This window comes from Platichthys flesus, chromosome 21, assembly GCF_949316205.1.
Source record: "Platichthys flesus chromosome 21, fPlaFle2.1, whole genome shotgun sequence".
In the NCBI taxonomy this organism is placed as follows: Eukaryota; Metazoa; Chordata; class Actinopteri; order Pleuronectiformes; family Pleuronectidae; genus Platichthys; species Platichthys flesus.
Window position 1 is genome coordinate 13,733,364 of NC_084965.1, and position 22,601 is coordinate 13,755,964.

At 42.1% G+C, this 22,601-nt stretch overlaps 3 protein-coding genes across 3 annotated transcripts; all 3 read right to left on the reverse strand.

The window, feature by feature from the left end:
• Nucleotides 1–133: 133 nt before the first annotated feature.
• Nucleotides 134–4,218, reverse strand: klhl40b (kelch-like family member 40b). The gene is made up of 6 exons (XM_062379443.1): nucleotides 2,813–4,218; nucleotides 2,161–2,321; nucleotides 1,978–2,085; nucleotides 1,703–1,888; nucleotides 954–1,103; nucleotides 134–598 (listed from the first exon to the last, which is right to left on the reverse strand). The coding sequence occupies exons 1-6, from the start codon at nucleotides 3,941–3,943 to the stop codon at nucleotides 487–489; spliced, it is 1,848 nt and encodes a 615-aa protein (XP_062235427.1). The 5' UTR covers nucleotides 3,944–4,218; the 3' UTR covers nucleotides 134–486.
• Nucleotides 4,219–5,505: 1,287 nt separating this feature from the next.
• hhatlb (hedgehog acyltransferase like, b) lies at nucleotides 5,506–12,535 on the reverse strand. Its single transcript, XM_062379444.1, has 12 exons — nucleotides 12,342–12,535; nucleotides 10,651–10,787; nucleotides 9,444–9,511; nucleotides 9,243–9,356; nucleotides 8,090–8,284; nucleotides 7,754–7,963; nucleotides 7,150–7,321; nucleotides 6,868–7,012; nucleotides 6,735–6,770; nucleotides 6,446–6,647; nucleotides 6,085–6,226; nucleotides 5,506–5,994 (listed from the first exon to the last, which is right to left on the reverse strand). Exons 2-12 carry the CDS (start codon nucleotides 10,754–10,756, stop codon nucleotides 5,786–5,788), a joined length of 1,599 nt encoding a protein of 532 aa, XP_062235428.1. The 5' UTR covers nucleotides 10,757–10,787; nucleotides 12,342–12,535; the 3' UTR covers nucleotides 5,506–5,785.
• An 892-nt stretch (nucleotides 12,536–13,427) lies between these two features.
• On the reverse strand, nucleotides 13,428–22,496 carry LOC133932593 (glycine--tRNA ligase). Its single transcript, XM_062379345.1, has 17 exons — nucleotides 22,352–22,496; nucleotides 18,472–18,573; nucleotides 18,245–18,347; nucleotides 18,022–18,163; nucleotides 17,813–17,901; nucleotides 17,312–17,388; nucleotides 17,084–17,229; nucleotides 16,847–16,996; nucleotides 16,600–16,762; nucleotides 16,073–16,237; nucleotides 15,867–15,975; nucleotides 15,224–15,368; nucleotides 15,036–15,121; nucleotides 14,679–14,788; nucleotides 14,489–14,582; nucleotides 14,085–14,275; nucleotides 13,428–13,989 (listed from the first exon to the last, which is right to left on the reverse strand). The coding sequence occupies exons 1-17, from the start codon at nucleotides 22,394–22,396 to the stop codon at nucleotides 13,876–13,878; spliced, it is 2,031 nt and encodes a 676-aa protein (XP_062235329.1). The 5' UTR covers nucleotides 22,397–22,496; the 3' UTR covers nucleotides 13,428–13,875.
• Between the last annotated feature and the right edge of the window lie 105 nt (nucleotides 22,497–22,601).

Genomic DNA, 22,601 nt, shown 5'->3' on the forward strand with positions numbered 1-22,601 from the left:
CGTGTGCTCTGTTTTTGTTTCTGCAAAGAGAAAGTGAAATTGTTTCCTGAAGCACTTGTGACTTTGCTGCCATCTGTTGGTGATTGCACGGCGTCTTGTTGAAACCCATTTTCCATGTTTATCAAGACAAAGGTTTGGTAGATTAGTTTATTATGTCAATTTTATTCCATCCAGTGCAACAAATGTCAGCACACCTACACATTGTTTACAATTTTACAAACTGAATAATTTGCTGAATCACATAAAAAAAATTATAAATTTAAAAAAAGAAAATTGTCCATGACTAGAATCAGGCCACAATCACAAATTTGAGCAGTGTTATACAAAATAAAACAAACACCGAACACACAAGCTGATTCATCACACGCTTGCTCGTGTTGGATGTCACTGTGACCTTGGGTGTGACCCTTCTTGTCCTTGGACTGTGCAACTGCTGTGGACTGTAGCATTGATTTCTCCCGTCAAACAGGAAGCGGCGGGGGGGTTTCACATCTTGGTGAGACGCAGCGTGTTGAGGCGGACCCCCAGGACAGTGGCCCCCGAAGCGTATTGGATCTCTCTGAGGATCCCGTTCCACTTCTTCTCCGACTCATTGTACCTGACGAGGTCGACAGGAATTCATTTGTCTTAAGATGCAATGTAAGGACAGATTGGTTTCATTTAAGGTTTTACTGTGGGATTTTATTATAGTGTTGTGTAAACATATAAACTGAAAACTGCAGACCACAATATTTTATAAGAGTTATGTTTGAAGTACTTAAAATACTTGAGACATTAGATTGATTTCAACATGCAGGTTTATGTGAGAGATTGAAGAGTATAGCAGGTGATGGTTTTTAGCTTCGGTTGTAAAATCAAAGTGGAAATATTATATTTGAAGTTTACATATTTCAAGTATAATCCCCTGCACGAATGTCCAGATTAAAAGAACTCTGTCTTTGACTGTGACCCACCTCCAGACGTCGTTCATCTCTTTGGGAACCAGCTCCTCGCTCTCCTCCAGAGGCATCATCGCAAAACCGCCCACAGCGTACAGCGTCCCGGCCAAAGACACCAGGTTCAGGGAGCTACGTTCCTGGAGGAACGGTACGAAGTCTGACCACCTGGGAAGTGAAAACACGTAAACAGAGGTAGTGGAACCGAATCCAAGTGAGGGAAATAGGATCATTTAGCCTTTAAACAAAGTGGTCAATGGTCATGTTAATGGGCAAAAATACAAAAAGACAAATAAAGTACAAGTTAAAGTTACTGAAAGAAAAGGAAACATAAAAAAGTTGGATTTCTTACGTAACTTTCCTTTTTCAGGGAACTTGCAAACTACAAAACTGCTAAGTCTCCACTGTAGAATATATTTATTTATCACATTCATCATTTCACTTTAGAACAATACAATAATGATAATGTTTATCATACCCCTTAAATACACTGTGCAATATTTAGTATTCAATATTATTCATCATACTTGTCTGTATCTGTCTCTTTTCTTGTTGCTTTCACTCGGAGAACTTATATTTTGAATATATGGTTGCTTATTTTTATATTTGTATATTTTCCTTTTGTAAATCTTTGTAACAGGCACAATTCGGTAAGACAATCCTGCATGATTTTACCAGTCGTGACTTCATGAGTATGATTAAGCTGCTGTATGAGACATCCACGTTCACCTTTGTCAGCCATGTTGACGTGTGTTGGATGAACTTACTTCTTGGTGGCGATGTCGTACACCTCCACGCTGTCTGTCAGGCCGTCGTCCGTGACTCCTGCTGCCACGAAGATTTTGTTGTTGTGAACGGTGGCTCCGAATAAGGAGCGTGGGGTCTTCATGGGTGGTAGCTCCTTCCATTCAAATTTCTTGGCATCATATGAACAAATCTTATTTAGACAGTTCCTGTTCATGAGAGAGAGAACTGAGGTTTGTCTTTTATGTGGAATTTATTTGAGGGGAAATGTTAATGAGATAATTATTGAACGCCTCACTTGTCATCCCCCTTTCCTCCGATCACATAGACGAGATCGTTGTGGGATATCGTCGCATGTCCATAAACTGGGTACGGGATTGGCTCAGATTCACCCCATTTAAAAGATCTGTAAATGTAAAATACAGTATTTTAGGATTTAACTAAAGTCATCAAAGGGTTTGTTTTTATAACCGGCAATTACATTCTGTCGTAGACCAGAACTGAGTCCATCGTGTGCTCCTGCTCCTTCAGCTCCCTCCCTCCCAACACGAAGATGCAGTTCTCCGCCTCGGCCAGTCCGAACAGGAAGCGGGGAGACGGGAGAGGAGGCATCGCCAGCCAATCGGCACTCACCGGGTCGTACTGAGGTCACAGGGGGAACAAACACCTGAGCATGGCTTATAAACTTGAACACATGCTTCTGGAAGTGGTGCATGTGCAACCTCGTTATATACTCATCTTGAAACATTTTAACATCAACTTTTCTCTTTTATGTTTCCTAAAAAACAACAATATTGACGACAGTATCACATATATATTCAGTTTAAGCCTATTAAGTGAAGCTTTGTCAAGAGTTTTCAGATTGCCGCATTTGGGCGCCTCACAATCAGTCTCTTAAACTTTGAATAAATTATGAATAAAGTTTTGCGGATTTTAGCAAATTCCGTTTAGTACTATCTGGGTTCAATGAGTATTTAATGCAATCATTTTTATTTCATCGTACTTTAAAGCAACGAGAGTAAAACTTCACACCCTATTACCATCAATCTATTAATTTTTATTATTTATAAAACATCAAGATAATAGTTTATTTAACTGCAACTTCTCTTCAATTGGATCTTTATGTCTCGTACCTGCAGGAAGTAGGAGCACAGTGGATCCTCCTTGTTCTGCTCGTCCAGGAATAATCCTCCCGCCACAAACACCTGGTTCTCCCTGGTGACCAGGCTGGTGTGGTTCTTGGGGATCTGTGTGGAGAGCGATGCTACGAAGCAGTCGTTCCCTGACGGATCGTACGCCACAGCCCCCGCGTCGTTCACCATCAGGATCAAGTTCCTGACAAACATGCCAAACCTCAGGTTATCATTCAGGATGCCAGGGAGAAGACCTTCCTCCTCCTCCTCCTCCTCTTTAACCTCCCCCTCTCCATCTTTCTCGGCTTCACCACTTTCCTTCTTGATTTTTTTAACCTCTGGCATTTTCCCAGCGTGAGCATCCTTAACCAGCTGCAGCTTCTCCTGCAGTTCAGCGTTTGAAGAGATCAGCGTGTGCTTCTCCACTTTTTCTTTCAGGTAATCCTCTTTGACCAGACGCAAACGAACGCAGTCCAGCAAACCCGGCAGCTCCTTCTCTCTGCTCACTACGTCCTGGGACACCCAGTTCATCAGAGTCTCAAACACGGCCTCCTCTGTCTCTACGTTCAGGTTGTCGTTGGCCAAAATGGCTGCCAGCTCACTTGGGAGCAGCTGGAGGAAGTCCTCGTCCCTGGAGATGAGCTGGAATCGCTCGCAGGCGTAGTTCCGGGCAGAGACCGCCAGCCTGGGGCACTCCAGCATCAGGCCGAGTCGGAAGATCGCCAGACAGTTGCTGAGACTCAAGCGCTTTTGCAGGAAAGAGACGCACACGGTGAAAATCGAGGGGATCTGGTAGACATTGGCCACGGCGAAGATGTCCTGGACGTTTTGCTCTGTCACGTTGATCTTCGAGGTGTACAGGTACTTGAGGATCAGCCCCATGACACCAGGCTCCACATCCTCCAGCACGATCTCCTTCTTTTTGCTCTCGTCCAGGTCGGACAGGAAGATGGAGCGGAAGTACGAGCTGCAGGCGCACAGGACCAGCCGGTGGCAGGGGAACTCCTTGTCTTTAATCTTCAGCACACAGTCGACTAGCTTGTCGTTCTCCAGCAACTCAAACAGGCCGTCCTGGAGCAACGTCTGCTGGTACACCCTGGGCTCGTCCATGGGGTTCATGGGTAAAGCCATCTCTACAGGCAGGTGAGGGCGAGGAGCCTTTCAGGGGCTGCGAACAAACAAAGAGTGGAGCTTCTTGTACGTCTGGTTTCTAGCCTGGAAAGAGGATTTAGAGGCGAAGTCAGTCTACTATTAGCTCCCACCAGCTGAACATGGGGGCAGCCCACTTCCTCAGCTGTTCAGACCCTTCAACCCAGCTCCAACTGGTCGGTTATTTATAGACTGGGTGCTCGCTGTGTAGCTATGAGCTTCATTATGGAACATGAAACGTAATATCCCTGCTTCAGCCTCCCTGTCCATCCCCTGACCCCAGGACCATCCGCCCACACGCAGACAGCTGACAATTAAACGGGGAGGGAGAGGCTGGGTGCAATATGCAGCGTCACCACTAGATGCCACTAAATCCAACACAACCCTGTAAACTGCTGAGCTGGTGCTTTTCACTGCCTCGGCATTGTTTAAATCAAACAGTTGGTAAAATGTCCCTCATTGCAACTTCACTACTGAAAACTAATTATTTACTGAATTTATTTTATTCATTATCTAAATTTTGAAGGGGTGTTTCCACTTTTAGTCTCTACTATGTTGTCCCTCAATAAAAAAGAGCAGGAAAGAAAGGATGAAGATAAAAGCTGATTATTTTACACTCTTACCTTTAACATTAAGATAATATATTTATATATATATATATATATAAAAAATATCTATGACGACCAAAAATCCTAAATGGAACAAATGTGAGATTTAGAGAAAGAAGTCAGTTATTTTTCTTATATATGACTCTAATACTCATTGTGATATCGGAATTGAATTACTATAATAAATCATTAAAATATATTAAAGAATTGGAGGATTTATAGAGACGCAGATTTACCTTTTTCCATAAGTTTTTTTTTAATAATATATACACTTTATGATTATTTATGGTAAAGAGAAATGACAAAATAGTCAGATTCTCCTCTTTACTTAACAAAATATGTAGCTGCTATGTTTTTACTTCGCAGCACAGAAGTGGTCAAGCTGCATAAACAGTTTCCATGATACAACTTGACGTCATCTCATCCTCTAAGCCCTTTGCAGTCTCGAGCTAAAATAACCTCAATGACTTCATCAAGGTTGTTCCCTCAGCCTGTGGAAAGGTTACTCTAGAGCCACGGAAGACTCAACACACCTGCAGTGTTCATGCAATGCTCACGACAAACAAACTGTTTCTTCATGTTGAAAATCTCTGGTGTGGTCTGCTGAAAGCGGATCGATAGAAACCCATATGCAGCACTGAAATCTGGGTAAAACTGAATTTCTGCTCTTCTCACAGCATTAAATATTGTTGACTACACATGGTTCAGGCCTCGGGCAGTGACTCGGCACAAGTGTGACCACAGCTGCTTCAACTGGACGCTCTTCAAATCTGTTTCCAGCGTGGAGGCGCAAAACAAACTGCTGATGTAATCCTGCAGAAATACCTCACACCCACGACCGCGAGACACCACACTGACTCAGATGGTGTTAAAAGCTTCTCTGGGTCATTCGTATTCAAACAGATCCAGTGGAAAGGTCAGAAGAGACACAAAACGTGACAAATCAAAGTTTATTTTTGTGTATGAACACTAAATGCAGCTTTTTCAGATCTCATTAAATTTAGTTTTAACTTCCCTACGGTGTCGTCGACCAGTTTAATATGACAAGATATCAATTGGGATTGTCTTTCATCGATATTCATTTTTTATGACTTTTAGTTATAAATACGGCAAAAATGATGGCCAACATATTTACAGTTAAAGTTGTTTGACACTACTAAACTTTAATAATACTTTTGGCTGCTACTTCCTTCGTTGTCTAATGAACATCAGATATCTACTCTGCTTTTTCCTTGCTGGGATCAGCAACGGGCTGAGCAGCAGCAGGTGTGGCTGCAGCGCTGGTCAAGGTGGTGGTGGTGGGAACTGGGGCCGGAGGAAGAGGATCAGGATCATCGATGAGGGCCTGCCTCCTTTCTCTCTCCTTAATCACCTGAATCAGGCAGTAGGTCATGAACATGACAATGATGGTGGTTATGGGGAAACCTGTGAGGGAGAGGAGACGCACAGATTGGTTATTGAAAGAGCCCGTGGGTGAAATTAAACCTTCTTCAAAGAATACAAAAAAAGAATCACCTTTGAGAAGCAGACGTTTGGCGACTAATTTGGCGAAGTCCAAACTGTTCAGTGCGAGGATGTTGAACAGGACGATGCACCAGAAGTTAAAAGTATTGGCGATGGCTCTGATCCTGCGAGACGTTGCTTCTGTCATCGCCATCTGTACAATACATAAAAGAAATAATGAACTAACACATAAAATATATTTGATTGATGACGACCATGTGAAGAACGTTTTCAGATCCTGTTTGAGCCAACTTTTAAAGATCAAATTAGATTTCTCTTGGTAGGTATTCCCTCCCTGCTGCCAGGATTATTACTGGATCAACAAACCGTTAACTAAAATAATGTCAATATTCCCCCTGATAAATAAACCCACCTCTAAAGAAGCGAAAGGCTCCATGGAGAAGAACTTGGCCGTCCACAGCTCAAAGTTGAGGCCGAAGCAGTTGAAGAAGGCCCAGAGCAGCACCACCCAGCAGGGGCCCAGCCAGAGCGCGGTGATGCCGAAGGTGCACAGCGTCGCCACCAGCTCCTCCACCACGTTGTCATGTTTTCCCCCCAGGTGATCGTACACATACCTGTGGACAGTCAACGTATCACAATGCCCAACACATCACAGGAGAAACAACACTTTCATTTTAAATCTATCTCTGACGGACACTCACTTGCACAGCCAGTCATTGATTCCTCTGTCAAAGTGGCTACGAAAAGGGAAAATTAAAGATCAGGTTTCGTATTAATATTATATCATGAGTTTAATGAACCCAGTTCAAATCAAGCTGTGTATTCTGAACTCACGTCTCAGCGAACATATAGAGCATAGTGATGCATTTTGGTGGCTTGGGAGGGTCCAGATGATCCAGTCTGGAAACTGTGCTGATGACTCCGAACATGACGGCTGCTTTCACCCAGTCATACACCAGGTTAAAGTACGCCAGGCCCACTGGAAATGATTGGAAACAAATCAGTCCTGCATTCCTTTTACACAAAGAGCAGCGAACTCGAGGGAGAACGTGTTCATTTGAGGAGAGAAATACAGTTTAATTCACTTTGAATATATTTCCAGGAGGTGTTTCAGACCTAGAGCCCAGTCGGAGAGGCGTTTGAGCAGCTTCATGTCGGCGGGGATGGTGAGGATGTACATGAAGTGGAAGAGGACGTCCACTCCGATGATGACCCCCAGGTGGATCAGGCCCTGCTGACTGATGTTCCACATTTCCCACTCCTTCCTGGTCAGAGCTGACTTGTTGGCCTGCAGGGGGCAGCAGACACATGTCTCAACCGTCTCCACTCACTTGCAACCTCTAGAGATAACTCAAAATGTATATGCTACAGATTAGACTGAGGGAAGGGGAACTGTTTAATTGTAATAAATTATACAATAATTATCATGTTTATTTACTGACCAGAAGAGAACCTGTCAATTATAGATTTATGGAAACATTGAAGTCTCCTCTAGAACAGTGGTTCCCAAACTACGGGTCTGGATCCCGTGAGGGGGTCATGAGGCTAAGATCATTTCGAAAATTTGTATAAAATATTTAAATAAAATGGGGGAATCCATCACAATTTGGTGACATTGGATCATAAATTAACATTGTTTTGTTCTATGTGAAAACAAGTTGAATCAGTTGTGAGCTGCAGACTGACTGGGGTGAGTAATGAGGCCTTAGTTTTCACTTACTTGAATGTGAAATTTATCAAAGGTCATGATGGGCCCGAAATAGAAGAAGGGGAGGTAGAAGTTGTACTTGAGCAGCTCCAGGATGCTGTAGTTTCCATCTTTCCTTTCACAGTTCTCCAGGGCAAAGCTCATACAGCGCATGATGGTGAACCCACAACCTCCATAGTAGAGAACGTGCCGCAGCTCAAAGTCACCGTACACAAACCCAGCCTGTGAAACAAGGGCAACGGAGAATAAAGAAAAGAACCAGGTGCTTGTTCCTGTTTGTTTTTTTACTTTTCATCAGCTGTTCCCTCATGTGTCCTCTCTTCCCCAGATGTGTGTGCAGCGCTTCACCTGCCAGGACACGAAGGGCTCACACTTGAACGTGGCGAGGGTACACAGACCAGTGACGAAGCAGAGCCAGCGGATTTTCACCAGGGAGATGCTGTAGAGCAGGATGCAGTGGGACAGGGTGAGGGTCACGTAGGTCCAGCCCATACTGGTCCACACGGCCAGGACTCCATACACCATGTACACCAAGGACCTGTACTGTGAAAGGGCAGAAAGCACACGTCTCTAAATCAGTCCAATGATGCAGCTTTGGAGTTTGTCCGAGAAAATTGTTACCGTTTCAGTTTTTAGCCAGAAGAACTGAAAAGTGCCCCCTTGAGGCCAGTTTATCATGCGGCCATGTTTTCTTTATGAACAACAAGGGGTTCATAAATTTGTACAAGCTCAGAATATCCAGTGTATGTCCTTGCAATTATTCTTTAAAAAAATTGTAATACACCCAGGGATATTCAGAATTAGAAGGGAATGATTAAGTAGACAATAAGCTCATGTTCCTCCATAGAGTATTTACACATATAGGTAAGTTAGATCTCTAGTAATTCTATGAACATCCATCTTTTCTATAATAAAAAAAACAACTACTCGCTATGACTGAGCCAAAAAGAAAAGCAAACTGATCTCACTGATGTTTTCATTTTTGAATGATCATTTGGAGCATTAAAGAATATTGTATATAATTTAAATACAAATTCTGGTTCCATTTCATTGAATTTTTTTTCTATTGTCAATGATTTTAGTGTTGTCAATGACCAGGTTACTCATATTTCTTTGTAATCAGTGCAGACAAAGTGACAAAACAGTTTCAAAGAATTCACTTTCACTTGAGTGATATAACTGGTCGTGTTAAATATGGAGCCACGTTTTGGTTTATTGCTCCACCTCTTTCATTCTTCAGCTACACTCTCATCCCTCCATTGGCTGTGTTTTTCTTTCCACCTGGTCCTGTTCATCATCTGCTCTTTAGCTTTAGCTGATATTAAAAGCTACTTGTGTGAAGTGTGACAAAGTAACAGCATAGTGTGAGATGAATTAATTGCGGCAGCTGACATGATCGTCTCCTCCACCTCATATTATAGTGGTTCTGTTCTTTTCCTCTTTTACCTCATCATCTCTTTTTAGAAGCTCAATAAATGCATAATTTCATCCTGAGCAGCACCTGAGGAGCGAGCATGGAGCAGATCTTGGCGAACAGCACGTGACCCGACAGGGCGAACAGGATGTGAGCTCTGAACGTGGAAAACCACATCATCCACTCGAAATCAGCTGTTTCCTGCAGAGTGGTCAGAGACAGAAAAAGTAAAAGTTAGAAAAACAGAACAAAAATTGTTTTAAAAAAGAAATCTGCCTGTTCTCTCACCATTTTCCTCCCGAAATAGTACCATCCTGGTTTCACGCTGGTTTTGAATGACTTCCTGTTTGCGTTGGCTGGAATATGAAAAGACAAAATAAGATGAGAGGAATTTGTTCTAGATTTAATGAATGACATTTGACTGGAAACTATATTGTGGCTGAAACAAACCAGGCACACACACGTTTACATTTTCTGTCACTGGACTTTAAGAATCGTCTTGACCTTGAGTCCGTGTGTTGTTACAGTGACAGTGAAACACACAATATGCAGCAGCAACACAGGACCTATTTTCTTCCTCTGGTCTGTGTGTATTAATACTGACACTTGATCTCTGCGTGGTCTGCATAGCTCTTCACTCACACAGTGACACAGCCCCTGTACTGTTTGCACACTGCCGATTCTTGTCTGTGTGTACAACAGGAGGCTTGAGCTCTAACTAAACAAGTTAAACTAAGGCACCTTGTTTTTTCGATGCGTTGTAGATTTGTGGCTCTCGTCTACATTTGGAGCGTTGAGGATTACAACCCAATAATACAACTTCAGGCAATGATGGGGCAGCTCTGGCCTCCTTGTGGCCCAGACAAACATCTGAGCCTCCAGTGGCCCAAACAAGTTTGCGATGTGGGCACAGTTATGATGTTACCCTGACACAATAAGGACGGTATTTAATATCCGATAAATTTGAACTTTTCTCATAACGTAGTTTGTGAAAAATGTGAAAATTCCGTTTTCCTTTCATTGATTAAATGATTTACAACGCAGACTGTATGTAAATGTGGAAGACAGCTCCCACAAAATAAATATTAATGTTTATTGGACTGCATTGTTTACCTTGTGCATGTGTTGTTTTATGAGGCGTGTGTTGTTTTGTTACCTGATTTGATGTGAAGTAAATATCGACTAAATATTGATAACAAAGCTTGGCTCTGCATCATCCTGAGCACAGGTTTAAGACACGTGTGCAGCAGTTCTGGGCTCTCGTGGTTAGATTTAAAGCAAGTGCTGAAATACTTTTGTGTTATATCTCTGTTGACCTCTTCGGAATAAATTGGCAACCTTTTCATAAAGTTTCAGCACAAGTGGTTTGACTCAGAGACAGACTAATCAGCTACACAAGAATGATATGCTAGTGCTGGGTGTGTGTGTCTGTGTGTGTGTGTGTGTGTGTGTGTGCGTGCTCGGCGTGTGTGTGTTTGTGCCTCCTCCTACTCACAGCTGGACACCTCAAAGATCCAGCCGGCCGCCCAGACCATGGCCAGACACAGCACCGTGTTGTAGAAGTAGATCTCATATCTGGGCAGAGCGGATTTGATCCCCATGGTGACGGAGACGGGAAGTAGCTGTGATTTCCTGAACACAACGACAACAACTACAGTCAACCTTTAAAACTGGTTTTACAGCTTAGATGACAGCTCATCCCCATTTTCACCTGCTGCACCTTTTCATGTTTCTCATTCGTACACTTACAACATCAGGGGAGGGGGGACCATTATAAAGATCTGACCCTGCAGTCTTCAAGTGTTCAAAAGTAAAATAAAAGACACGGACTGAAGGACTTTAATGATGATGCAAACTTCTCAACCACTGTGGCAGTAGACCGGGCCACGTGGCATACTTTATTTACACACCCCACACCCACACGTGAACAAACATAAATTAACTAACTTAAAGGTTCTAGTGACGCTGCTCAGTCCTTTCTGGGTTTGTGTCTCTGTGAGTCCTTCAGTCCTGTGAGTCTGACTTCCTGAGTGTTTCCCAGTTCTGCCTTTTCAGCTAACAGCTCTCACCTGTGCTGATTGATCCTCTGTGGTGCAGGTGAAGTTGCCCTCTCAGCCCCCACCCCCACCACCCACGTCCACATTCACATATCGTTTAATCGAGTTTAATCGTTTAAAGTGTAAACCCAGAAGAAACAATTTCAAAATAAAGTATCAAAAGTACACTGTGGTAGGAAGTGTTATCGGCTATGATCAGTCAGTCATTGGATCAAAAGTATTTTAGAGAGAAAGCAAATGCAAGTGCTTTACTATTAAACTGAAGTGTAATTGTAAATATAATGTTGCACTGACATATGACAACATGAAGTATTTATATTTGTGCAACAATGCAATGTAATATTTGTGTAACATTCTGAAATAATCATTTCATGCATCTACTACCTAACTTTGATACTTTTTGCTGATGATGACGCAGAAGAATGTTTTATAATTTTCTATAATCAAATGAGAAAAGCTGCATTTTCATGTTATATTTGATTGAGCTGCTCCTCATTTTAATCACGTTTGACTGTAACATTTCAGCGAAACAAAGCTTTTATATGTAAAAACTTTATCTGCAAAGTAATGACCACAACTGGCAGATAAATGTTGCATCGTAAACTGTGACAACACAATTAAGTAGCATTCAATTTGAATGATCAAATAGATAACATCCAGATTGCCTTTAAATACTTCACTTGAGTAAATGTACTTTTAGGCTGTCTTCACATTGATGCATCTTTGGACCCAAAAGAAGTGCTATCTTATATGTTAGAGACTCAGTTATAGACGTATATCATGGAAAGAACAGTGGAGGGCAAATGGGCAAGTTTCCACTGATTAGGATTCAGAGCCGTGAAGACAAAGTACAGCTGCCTGCTATTTTTAACCAAACTACTTCTCTCCTGTGAGTTGATTCTGTTGCTTAAGTTTGCGTTCAATGCTGAAAAACAACAATACACTGCTTTGTGATGCAGAAACTAAAGATTACTTTCGTGTTTCTGTAGCACGGCAGCTACATTACAAGCACGGCACATTAAAAGCCCTGTTCCCCCGTCACAATGTGTGGCGGAGATCCCTGCTGTTGAAAGGCCACACGGTCCTGCACTTCAAGCTTGTCCTTTGCAGCACCTGTTGTGATACTGACCTTGAACGCAACAATCTCGGGCCCAGAAGAAGTCGCTGTAGAACAAAATCTTTCTCAATTTGTCTCAGAAGGTTAAAGCAACGTGTTCGACAAAACACGTTAGAAAATGTCAACTTCCACAGCTGCTGTGCATCCACAGGGCGCAGGCCAGGCTGCGGGTCCCTCTGACTCCCTGAGAGGAAGCTGCCACCGGTTAAAGGTGAAATGATGTATTTATACTTTGACCACTGACACAGAGGGGGTGGAACAGCACGACTGCTAAATCAGTTTAATGGGGTATAAGCAGGACAACGACATCACAGCACCAGGGTATCTGATCTGGGCTGGTTTAAGATATCCTACACCTCCTTAAATAATGAAGCAGCAGTCCATTGTGTGCAGAATGATTTGTAACATATCGTGTTCTTCATCACACTTTTACGTTTAAGACCTCCTCTCTCTTTTTCCTCTCGTTGCCATTTTCCATATTCCTGGCTGCCAGATCTGCTTTGGGAGGGTCTAAGCCTGCTGTGATTTTGAGCTGTAACCAAACATCCGTGATTCACATTCGACAGCTGCACAACGACACATCACGAAGTACAAAGTGCACTGCATGTGGGGGGGGGGGGGCACGACGGAATCCTACATATGACTGTAAGGCTGCCCTGCGGTTGTCTGTCTCCACCAACCTGTGGTTTCGACCTTTGACCTTTAACCACTGAAATCTAATCAGTTAATTTATGAGTCTAAGTTAATATTTGTGCCAAAATGAAAAGGATTCTCTCTCTTTTTAGATAATGTGTTAAAGAAGCAAAAAGTGTTTTGGGCCAGCCTTGACCTTGACCATTGACCACCCAATTCTTATCAGTGATAACTGAGTCCGAGTGAAAGGTTGTACCAAATCGGAAGAAATGATCTCAAAGCGTTAATGAGATATTGTTTTAACAAGTGAGCTCACTTTGGCTTTTGACCACCAAAATCTAATCAGGTCATCAGTGAGTCCAACATTACACTAGAAAATCCCTCAATGCGTTTCTTAGATATCGTGTTCAAAACAATGAGACCGACTGTCAGACAACCAGAACAAAAAGGTGCAGGACTCAAAGATTAAAAAACAGATTGTGGTTTATTCGGAAAAGCCAAGCAAGACATACAGTATAATGGTTCTCTACCTTCATTGTGTTAATGCTAAACCTCAATGCAGAATTAGAGAGACAGTTGCTCAGGTGATAAAGTGAAATGAAGGAGGCCACAGAGGATTGTGTGAGTCCCTAAGTGAGGGTCTTAGTTTCCTTCAGTCAGTGCTGCTGCATCATAAGGAGCATGTCTGAGCACAGATACAGTGCCTGGAATGAATTCAACATAATAATAGTGATAATATTTGGCCTGTGCATTATCATCATCAAAAAACATTTCCTATTGCTCAAGGTTTTTTTACACTTCAAATTTTGAATGCCAATAAAAATCCAGTTTAAAAAGCTTGTGGATTATATTTGAAAGCTACATCTTTATTGAGACCTTGGTCCCTGCAGAGAGCGGTGGAGGCGCAGCCTGGTTACTCCTTCTTGCTGGTCTCCTGTCCTTCAAATAACGGATACTTGCTCTCCACCTCAGCCCAAGTCAAGGTGCCGTGGGCCAGATCTCGAACCATCCCTGGTAACTCAGACACCTGCGATGCATTTGAATAAATTAGTAAAAAAAAAGATACGTAACACCTATTTATACAACTATTAATTCAAGTTAAAGTTATTTTCCGTGTTCTACCTCAGCCCGGATCTGCTTCATGCAGTCGCGGTCTCTCAGAGTGGCCGTGTGCGGCGTCTTGTTCACCGTATCGAAGTCGATGGTGATGCCGAACGCTACGCCGATCTCGTCCGACCGGGCGTAGCGCCGCCCGATGGATCCGGAGGAGTCGTCCACCTTGTGAGTCAAGCCGAATTTGGTCATCATCTCAGCTGAAAGGAGAAAAGAAGACAGTGATCGAAAGGGGTAAACAGAAGATGTACAGAAATGGACATTTTGGAAATATGCTTATTTACTTTCCAGCACCTCTGAAGCTCCCTTAACAGATCATATCTCATTTGTTTACATGAAGAAAGCAACTAAACACGCGGTTTCACAATCAAATCTTTAAATAAGGTAAATATAAAAGTTAGTCTCATACTCACACAACTGGGAGATGAACGGCGTGAACTCCTGGTTCTGGCTCAGAGGCAGGATGGAACATTTGTACGGAGCTACAGGAGCAGGGAAGCTGAAATACTGGACAAGAAATTTTAAAAACATCATCAATGAAATGAAACAAAAAAATGCTAACGAATGATTCCAAGTCTTAGTCCCGTTTTGTGGCCGTCTCACCGTCCTCTGTTCATCCCCCTTCCGGATATGGAACGAGTGCTCAAAGATGCAGTACATGATCCGGCCGATGCCGAACGACGGCTCGATGACGTTAGGGACGATCTCCTCCACTGCAGGAGAGACAGAATTAGTTTTAACACCCACGACAAGAAAACTCAGTTCTACTTGGCAGCTACACAATAAACAGTTTGCGCAAATTAAGACATAAAATTAGTTTAACTCCTCATTTTTTCCTCATTAAATTACAACTTTATTCATTTGATATGACTTTACCCTCGATTAAGACTTCATTCCCCTAATATCACAGCCTCATTCTCAAAATTTCTATAAAATCCCATCTTAGATGCCACCTCTTACCGTGCAGGGTTTTCTGGAACCTCTTTACACTGACCATGTCCTTGGTCAGTTTGAAGGTTTTGCCCTCGGTCTCAATCTTGAACTCCCTGTAGACACAAGCACAGCGTTGCCAGATATTTGAAAATAATATAGATATAGATATCACAACCACATTTCCTCTACATTGTTCAATGATGAGCTTCAGTTACCCGGAGTCAGTGAGAAGCTTCTCCTGATCAGTAACGTAGCATTCGTCACAGACGGCCAGGAAGTCCAGGACCAGCTTGGCCTCCTTCTTGAAGGCCATTCCTATGGCGCCTTTGTTGGGCTCGAACTGGACCACATTGACCACTTTGTGTTGAGGAGTTAGGGAGTAAAACGGAGGCGTGTGATATTTATGTCATATCTCACACAACCAGTGCAATACTTCATCAGGTTTTGAAAGTTTGTCCTTTAATGTCTGTGGTCATAACTAATTAATTCACTTTTATTTAACTTCCTGCATCTTAAATTTGATATGTGTTCAGTCTCTAAGTCTCAAATTACTTTATTACTAAGGAAGGAATATTGGTGGTGTCGGTCAACACCTTTCGCAAAAACACCATTTTAGCCTGAATGTTAGCATTTATGAAAAATGTTTTTTTCCCAGTGTAAGCCTAAAACATCCTTAAACTATAATATACATTAATAATAAAAAAGTACATTGTTTCTCTTATGATTATTATTATAAAACGATTTCCTTTCTTATTATTATTGTTGATGTGAGAAATGTCTTGCAATGGATCAAATGGAATCAAATAAACTGACAAATGATTAAAGTCAGGATGGTTAAACTGAGTCAACAGAAGGATATGGGTTCTTTCAAAGGCTTCTCAGCCACCAGAGGCACTTTGGTGGCTCTGGTGTGACATGAGAGGTCGTAACAGGAGCGATCGGCACAGCCCACAATCTCAATCCAACCCTGATCGAGCGAGAGACAAAACAAACAAACACGTCACGTATAAGACTTCAACAGGTTTGTGGTCCCGTAAGTGAGAGTGAAAAGGGAAAAGCTTTACGTAGGAGGTCAAGGACTCGGCGTCCCAGCAGTCGCAGGCGTAGTGAGCCATCTCGTTCTCCATGTGCTGACGGAAGCGCACTTTGTCTTTGGAGAGACCCACTTTGAGCAGATACAGGTAGATCCTTCCGATGAAGTATCCCAGCACTGAGTTGTTGATCACTCCCTGGAGCAGGCACAGGTGATTTGAAGACGTTATTGAGAGAGAGAGAGAGAGAGAGAGAGAGAGAGAGAGAGAGAGAGAGAGAGAGAGAGAGAGAGACTTATTTACTCACAATTATTTACAATATAAATGTTTATTACATTCATTCATCAGGATTATGTCAGAATTAATTGTGCAGCCCTACATGTACTTTGTTTTTACAGTTTACATTGATAATATAATTTGTCTGCTCTTGCATTAATATTGCTAAATGAGGGATATAATTAGAGACCATCAGTTACCATGTTCACACAAGAGCTGGTCTGTTTTCATCAATAACTTTTAACGAACACTTAATCATTCGTCAAATGAAATGAAACTCCTACCTGCTCCACAGCGTCCCCCAGCCTCATGAGCCCTGCAGGCTGCCCACTGGTCTGAGCCTTGGAGGAGAACAGCAGAATCTCCAGGTCGGCCAAGTTGGAGAACTTCGGGTGGATCTTCTCATTGGGGTCCACAAAGTGCTCGATCTCAGCCATGGTGAACTCTCTGTAAGAGGGAAACATGTTGTTCTAACCGTGCATTGGGAACACACAGGTGATCCCGTGTTGAGGAGCTGGAGCTTCTCGCTACCTGACACGGATGAGTCCAGAGCGAGGAGAGATTTCGTTCCTGAAGGAGTTTCCGATCTGGGCGGCGCCGAAGGGCAGTTTCCCCTGGTTGAACTCCAGCAGACGCTTGAAGTTGAGGAACATTCCCTGAGCGGTTTCAGGCCTCAGGTATCTGCACAGAAACAGTCAGTGGACACAGCGTCAACACAGCAAATCGCTTCTATTCATACGCACAGGGGGAGTTCAAGCTGCTCAGTACCCGGGCGTGTTGCCCCCTGGCCCAATGGACGTCTTGAACATCAGGTTGAAGGAGATGGGAGGTGTGAGGTCATTTCCTGTGGACGGAGACTTGACGTTGTATTTCACAAAGAGATCAGCCAACTCCTGCTGAGTGTAGTTGTCCATCTGAAACAGCAGCAGTGGTTACGTGAGATGCCTGTCTCTCCACCAGCAGAGATCAGTATTTACACCTTACTGAAGCACTCACCTGCGTGATCACATCCTCCATCTCCTTCGCCTTCTCCTGCGAGCACTTCTCATCAGACATCAGCTTTTTTAAGTGAGCTGCGGGGAAGAAAACATCTCGATTAGCCGCCGTCATTTGAGTGTTTGCAATTTAGTACAGATCCAAAAAAAGATAAGGATATATTTAATTTAAGTTGGGTTTCATGAGGGAACTATTGGGCCTTGTCGGAGTCATGAATGAGTCTCAGTGTGAAAGCCCAGCATCAGCACTTTCAGTTGGGTTTCTCTGCTTCGAACATATATAATCTTATGAAACTCTAATTCCAAAATACTATGCATTCTTGGACGAATAGACAGACTCCGCCCACAGCCCTGACTTGACCTGCAGCCTCCCTGGGGGCATGTAACCCAGTAAGACAAGTAAAAACCTGTCCCGTCAGATGAGCTTGCATGTTCTTTTCAAACTGGATCTGCACAGAAGCAGCCACAAGGGTGGAGGATGACACCATGAGGAGTGAGTCACCTTTGAGGAGGTGATCAGCTCGGTAGCATTCTCCGGTCTTGGCGTCTTTCACCATGTAGTCAGCAAATTTATCCACGTGACCTGACGTCCTGAAAAGACGAGGCAGGATTTAACACAGATCTGCAGAGCTGAGATATTAGATATGAGGTATAGAAATTTGAAATTTATTTTTCTTTCCGCAAGAGCAGTCGTAGCTTGATTGCACGTACTTGAGGACGGGCTCAGGGGTCAGCATGGTGCAGTCGATCTCCAGGATCTGCTCCTCCTGGATGAAGTGTTGCCTCCACGCCTGCAGGATGTTGTTCTTAAGGGCACAGCCCACAGGGCCGAAGTCATACAGGCCGCTCACACCTAAGAAGAAAGTGAAACATTAACTTTGAACAGAGCTCAACCTGGTTGGTTTTGGTTTTGGTTTTACTTTGTCATTCTTGCCTCCATATATGGCAAAAGCCTGATCGTAGAAGAACCTCCTCTTCAGGGTGTCCTCCATTTTGACCCTGTCGACCACATCTTCTTTGGGTTGCAGAGCGAGCTCCTAAAAGTGAGGACAAATGAGCGCATAAAGAAGTTATCAAATAAATCACAGAAGCAAATAGCCCACAATGAAAACTGAACATGAAATCAAAAGGAAACAATAAAGCAGCAGTTGTGATGTGGACCTTTGCTTCAAGAATCTTCTTCCGGGCTTTCAGCTCCGCCACGGCTTTGTTCACCTCCTGCTCTGCGGCGCCCTTCGCCTTCAACTGATGCACAAGGTCACCCTGCAGGAGGACACCACGTTAGACCTCCTCTTCACACACAGACTCCTCATATAACCTTTTGTTCCCTCTTACACATATGTTCATTGACCCGCACATTTCCCATCAGGGCCCTTACAAACACTTTAACTGTTTTAAATAATTTCTGCAAACTTTTATAAAATTAGAAGTAGAGCCCTTTATTTAAACGGCTGTTGTTTTTTTTGTTTTTTTCCCTTCTATCATCTTTTCATCAACAAAGTGACCTTATCCTAGGGAGTCACCCTGACTGCGGTCAAGTGAGCAGACGTTCGTCTTTTCGTGGTCAAGTGAGCAGACGTTCGTCTTTTCCTGATTTCAAGTGCGCCCGTATTACAGAGTGTACGGTAGTCCATGATACGGAGCGAGCCAATCTTTTATGCTACTGTAAAATCCCTTTATTCCATAATTTCTGACAAAGGCTGACACAGTTGTGCTCAGGACCATCCAGACTGTACACTCATTCAGTATCAAGCATATTTACTGTATCATTTTGGAGAAATTCAGCCTTAAAGTTCATTATTTTGAATTGAAAAAAGCATTATGTGCAAAATGTACCCTTCCGTAAAATCCCTTTATTCCATAATTTCTGACAAAGGCTGATACAGGTGTCCTCAGGACCATCCAGACTGTTCACTTACTCAGTATCAAGCATATGTACTGTATCATTCTGGAGCAATTCAGCCTCAAAGTTTAATATTTTGAAGTGAAAAAGGCATAGTTCCTTTTTTTTTGTTGAAATAAGCATTATGTTCAATATTTACCCTTCTGTAAAATCCCTTTATTCCATAATTTCTGACAAAGGCTGATACAGGTGTCCTCAGGACCATCCTGACTGTTCACTTACTCAGTATCAAGCATATTTACTGTATCATTCTGGAGCAATTCAGCCTCAAAGTTTATTATTTTGAAGTGAAAAAGGCAAAGTTCCTTTTTTTTGTTGAAAAAAGCATTATGTTCAATATTTACCCTTCTGTAAAATCCCTTTATTCCATAATTTCTGACAAAGGCTGATACAGTTGTGCTCAGGACCATCCAAACTGTACACTCACTCAGTATCAAGCATATTTACTGTATCCTTCTGTAGAAATTCAGCCTCAAAGTTCATTACTGTATGTATATATTTGTATTCTATTTTATTCTATTTAGTTATATATTGTTGTTTTTATATTGTTGTTTTAAGTTAAAGTGCACCAATGACACCAAGGCAATTTCCTGTTTGTGCAAATATACTTGGCAAATAAAATAATTCTGATTCTGATTCTGATTCTGATTATTTTGAATTGAAAAAGGCAGCCTCAAAGTTCATTTATTTTGAATTGAAAAAGGCAAAGTTCCTTTTTTTTTGTTGAAAAAAGCATTATGTTCAATACTTACCCTTCTGTAAAATCCCTTTATTCCATAATTTCTGAGACAGGCTGGTACAGTTGTCCTCAGGACCATCCTGCCTGTACACTCATTCAGTATCAAGCCTATTTACTGTATCATTTTGGAGAAATTCAGCCTTAAAGTTCATTATTTAGAATTGAAAAAGGCATTATGTGCAAAATGTATCCTTCTGTTAAATCTCTTTGATCCATAATTTCTGACAAAGGTTGCTACACTTTGGCTAATCCTCACTCCATTCACCCATATGTAACTTAAATGCAATATTGTGTGTATTTCTTTCGTTCATTTTGGAGTAAATAAAAATTTCCATTTCCCTTGCTAATTTCCGTGTGCTCTCTCTGTCCTTGAACATCAGCAAGGTTTGCAAGGGGATGGAGGTGGGAGAAAATAATTGTTTATATACTTCTGTATGTATGATGTTTCATTTTCAATTGTGAAAACCAATAAATAAAGTGAAAAAATGAGTAGTATACCCTTTATTTATTGATTTATTGATTTAATATTTATGTATTTATTCATTTTTATATTGTAGAGTCCTCGTTTACAGAGGACAGGGAACTTCTCCTTCGTTTAACAACTTTTATTAACATTTACACGGACATGTGCACTACTCCTTTCAATTTCTCCTGTCTTCCCCAAACAGCCCCATCCTATTCGTCTAAACAATCACATGTCCCCCCCCCCGACCCCTTCAGTGACAGTCAGGATCTCAGAACACTCCTTAAACACAGTGTTTTACTGAATAACGTCAAACCCCCATATAAACATAAAACCTGTCTCAGAAATTATGGAATAAAGGGATTTTACAGAAGGGTAAGTATTGAACATAATGCTTTTTTCAACAAAAAAAAAGGAACTTTGCCTTTTTCAATTCAAAATAAATGAACTTTGAGGCTGAATTTCTCCAAAATGATACAGTAAATATGCTTGATACTGAGTGAGTGTACAGTCAGGATGGTCCTGAGGACAACTGTAGCAGCCTGTCTCAGAAATTATGGAATAAAGGGATTTTACAGAAGGGTAAGTATTGAACATAATGCTTTTTTCAACAAAAAAAAAGGAACTTTGCCTTTTTCAATTCAAAATAAATGAACTTTGAGGCTGAATTTCTCCAAAATGATACAGTAAATATGCTTGATACTGAGTGAGTGAACAGTCTGGATGGTCCTGAGGACAACTGTAGCAGCCTCTCTCAGAAATTATGGAAAAAAGGGATTTTACAGAAGGGTAAATATTGAACATAATGCTTTTTTCAATTCTAAATAATGAACTTTAAGGCTGAATTTCTCCAAAATGATACAGTAAATATGCTTGATACTGAGTGAGTGTACAGTCAGGATAGTCCTGAGGACAACTGTAGCAGCCTGTCTCAGAAATTATGGAATAAAGGGATTTTACAGAAGGGTAAGTATTGAACATAATGCTTTTTTCAACAAAAAAAAAGGAACTTTGCCTTTTTCAATTCAAAATAAATGAACTTTGAGGCTGAATTTCTCCAAAATGATACAGTAAATATGCTTGATACTGAGTGAGTGAACAGTCTGGATGGTCCGGAGGACAACTGTATCAGCCTTTGTCAGAAATTATGGAATAAAGGGATTTTACAGAAGGGTAAATATTGAACATAATGCTTATTTCAACAAAAAAAAAGGAACTATGCCTTTTTCACTTCAAAATATTAAACTTTGAGGCTGAATTGCTCCAGAATGATACAGTACATATGCTTGATACTGAGTAAGTGAACAGTCTGGATGGTCCTGAGGACACCTGTATCAGCCTTTGTCAGAAATTATGGAATAAAGGGATTTTACGGAAGGGTACATTTTGCACATAATGCTTTTTTCAATTCAAAATAATGAACTTTAAGGCTGAATTTCTCCAAAATGATACAGTAAATATGCTTGATACTGAATGAGTGTACAGTCTGGATGGTCCTGAGCACAACTGTGTCAGCCTTTGTCAGAAATTATGGAATAAAGGGATTTTACAGTAGCATAAAAGATTGGCTCGCTCCGTATCATGGACTACCGTACACTCTGTAATACGGGCGCACTTGAAATCAGGAAAAGACGAACGTCTGCTCACTTGACCACGAAAAGACGAACGTCTGCTCACTTGACCGCAGTTCACCCTGCAGGTATAACTTTCGCTTTTGATTTACACGCTGCCAGGCTCTGACATAAAGTTCCCTAAAACTTCTCGTGCACATTCCAGTGAAAGTAACCAGTCATGTTTTCACTGTTCAACAAGTTTATCTCTAAGCCTATCTCTCCATAGTGCGTGCGCGCATTGGTAAGAGGAAGTAAACAAGGATTTAAGTCAAATCGCGTCTTTAGGGGCGCGTAATCGCGCGTAATCTTGCGTGTCGTCTCACCTGCTCGCGCACGGCCTCTCTCAGTGGTGCCAGGACTTCTTCCATCTTCTTGACAGGTGTGAAAAAAGCTCGCTGCGTGGATGAGAAGCTGCTGTTTGCCGCTGAGGACTGAGGAAGCTCCTATGTTCTTCAGCTCGTCTTGAGGGCGGAGGGAGGAGGAGGAGAAGGAAGCAGAGGGGGGGAGGCGCCTGCGATGTTTCCTCTGAAACCAGGGCCTTTGTTGCATCAGCCACGAAGCTCATCCATAAAC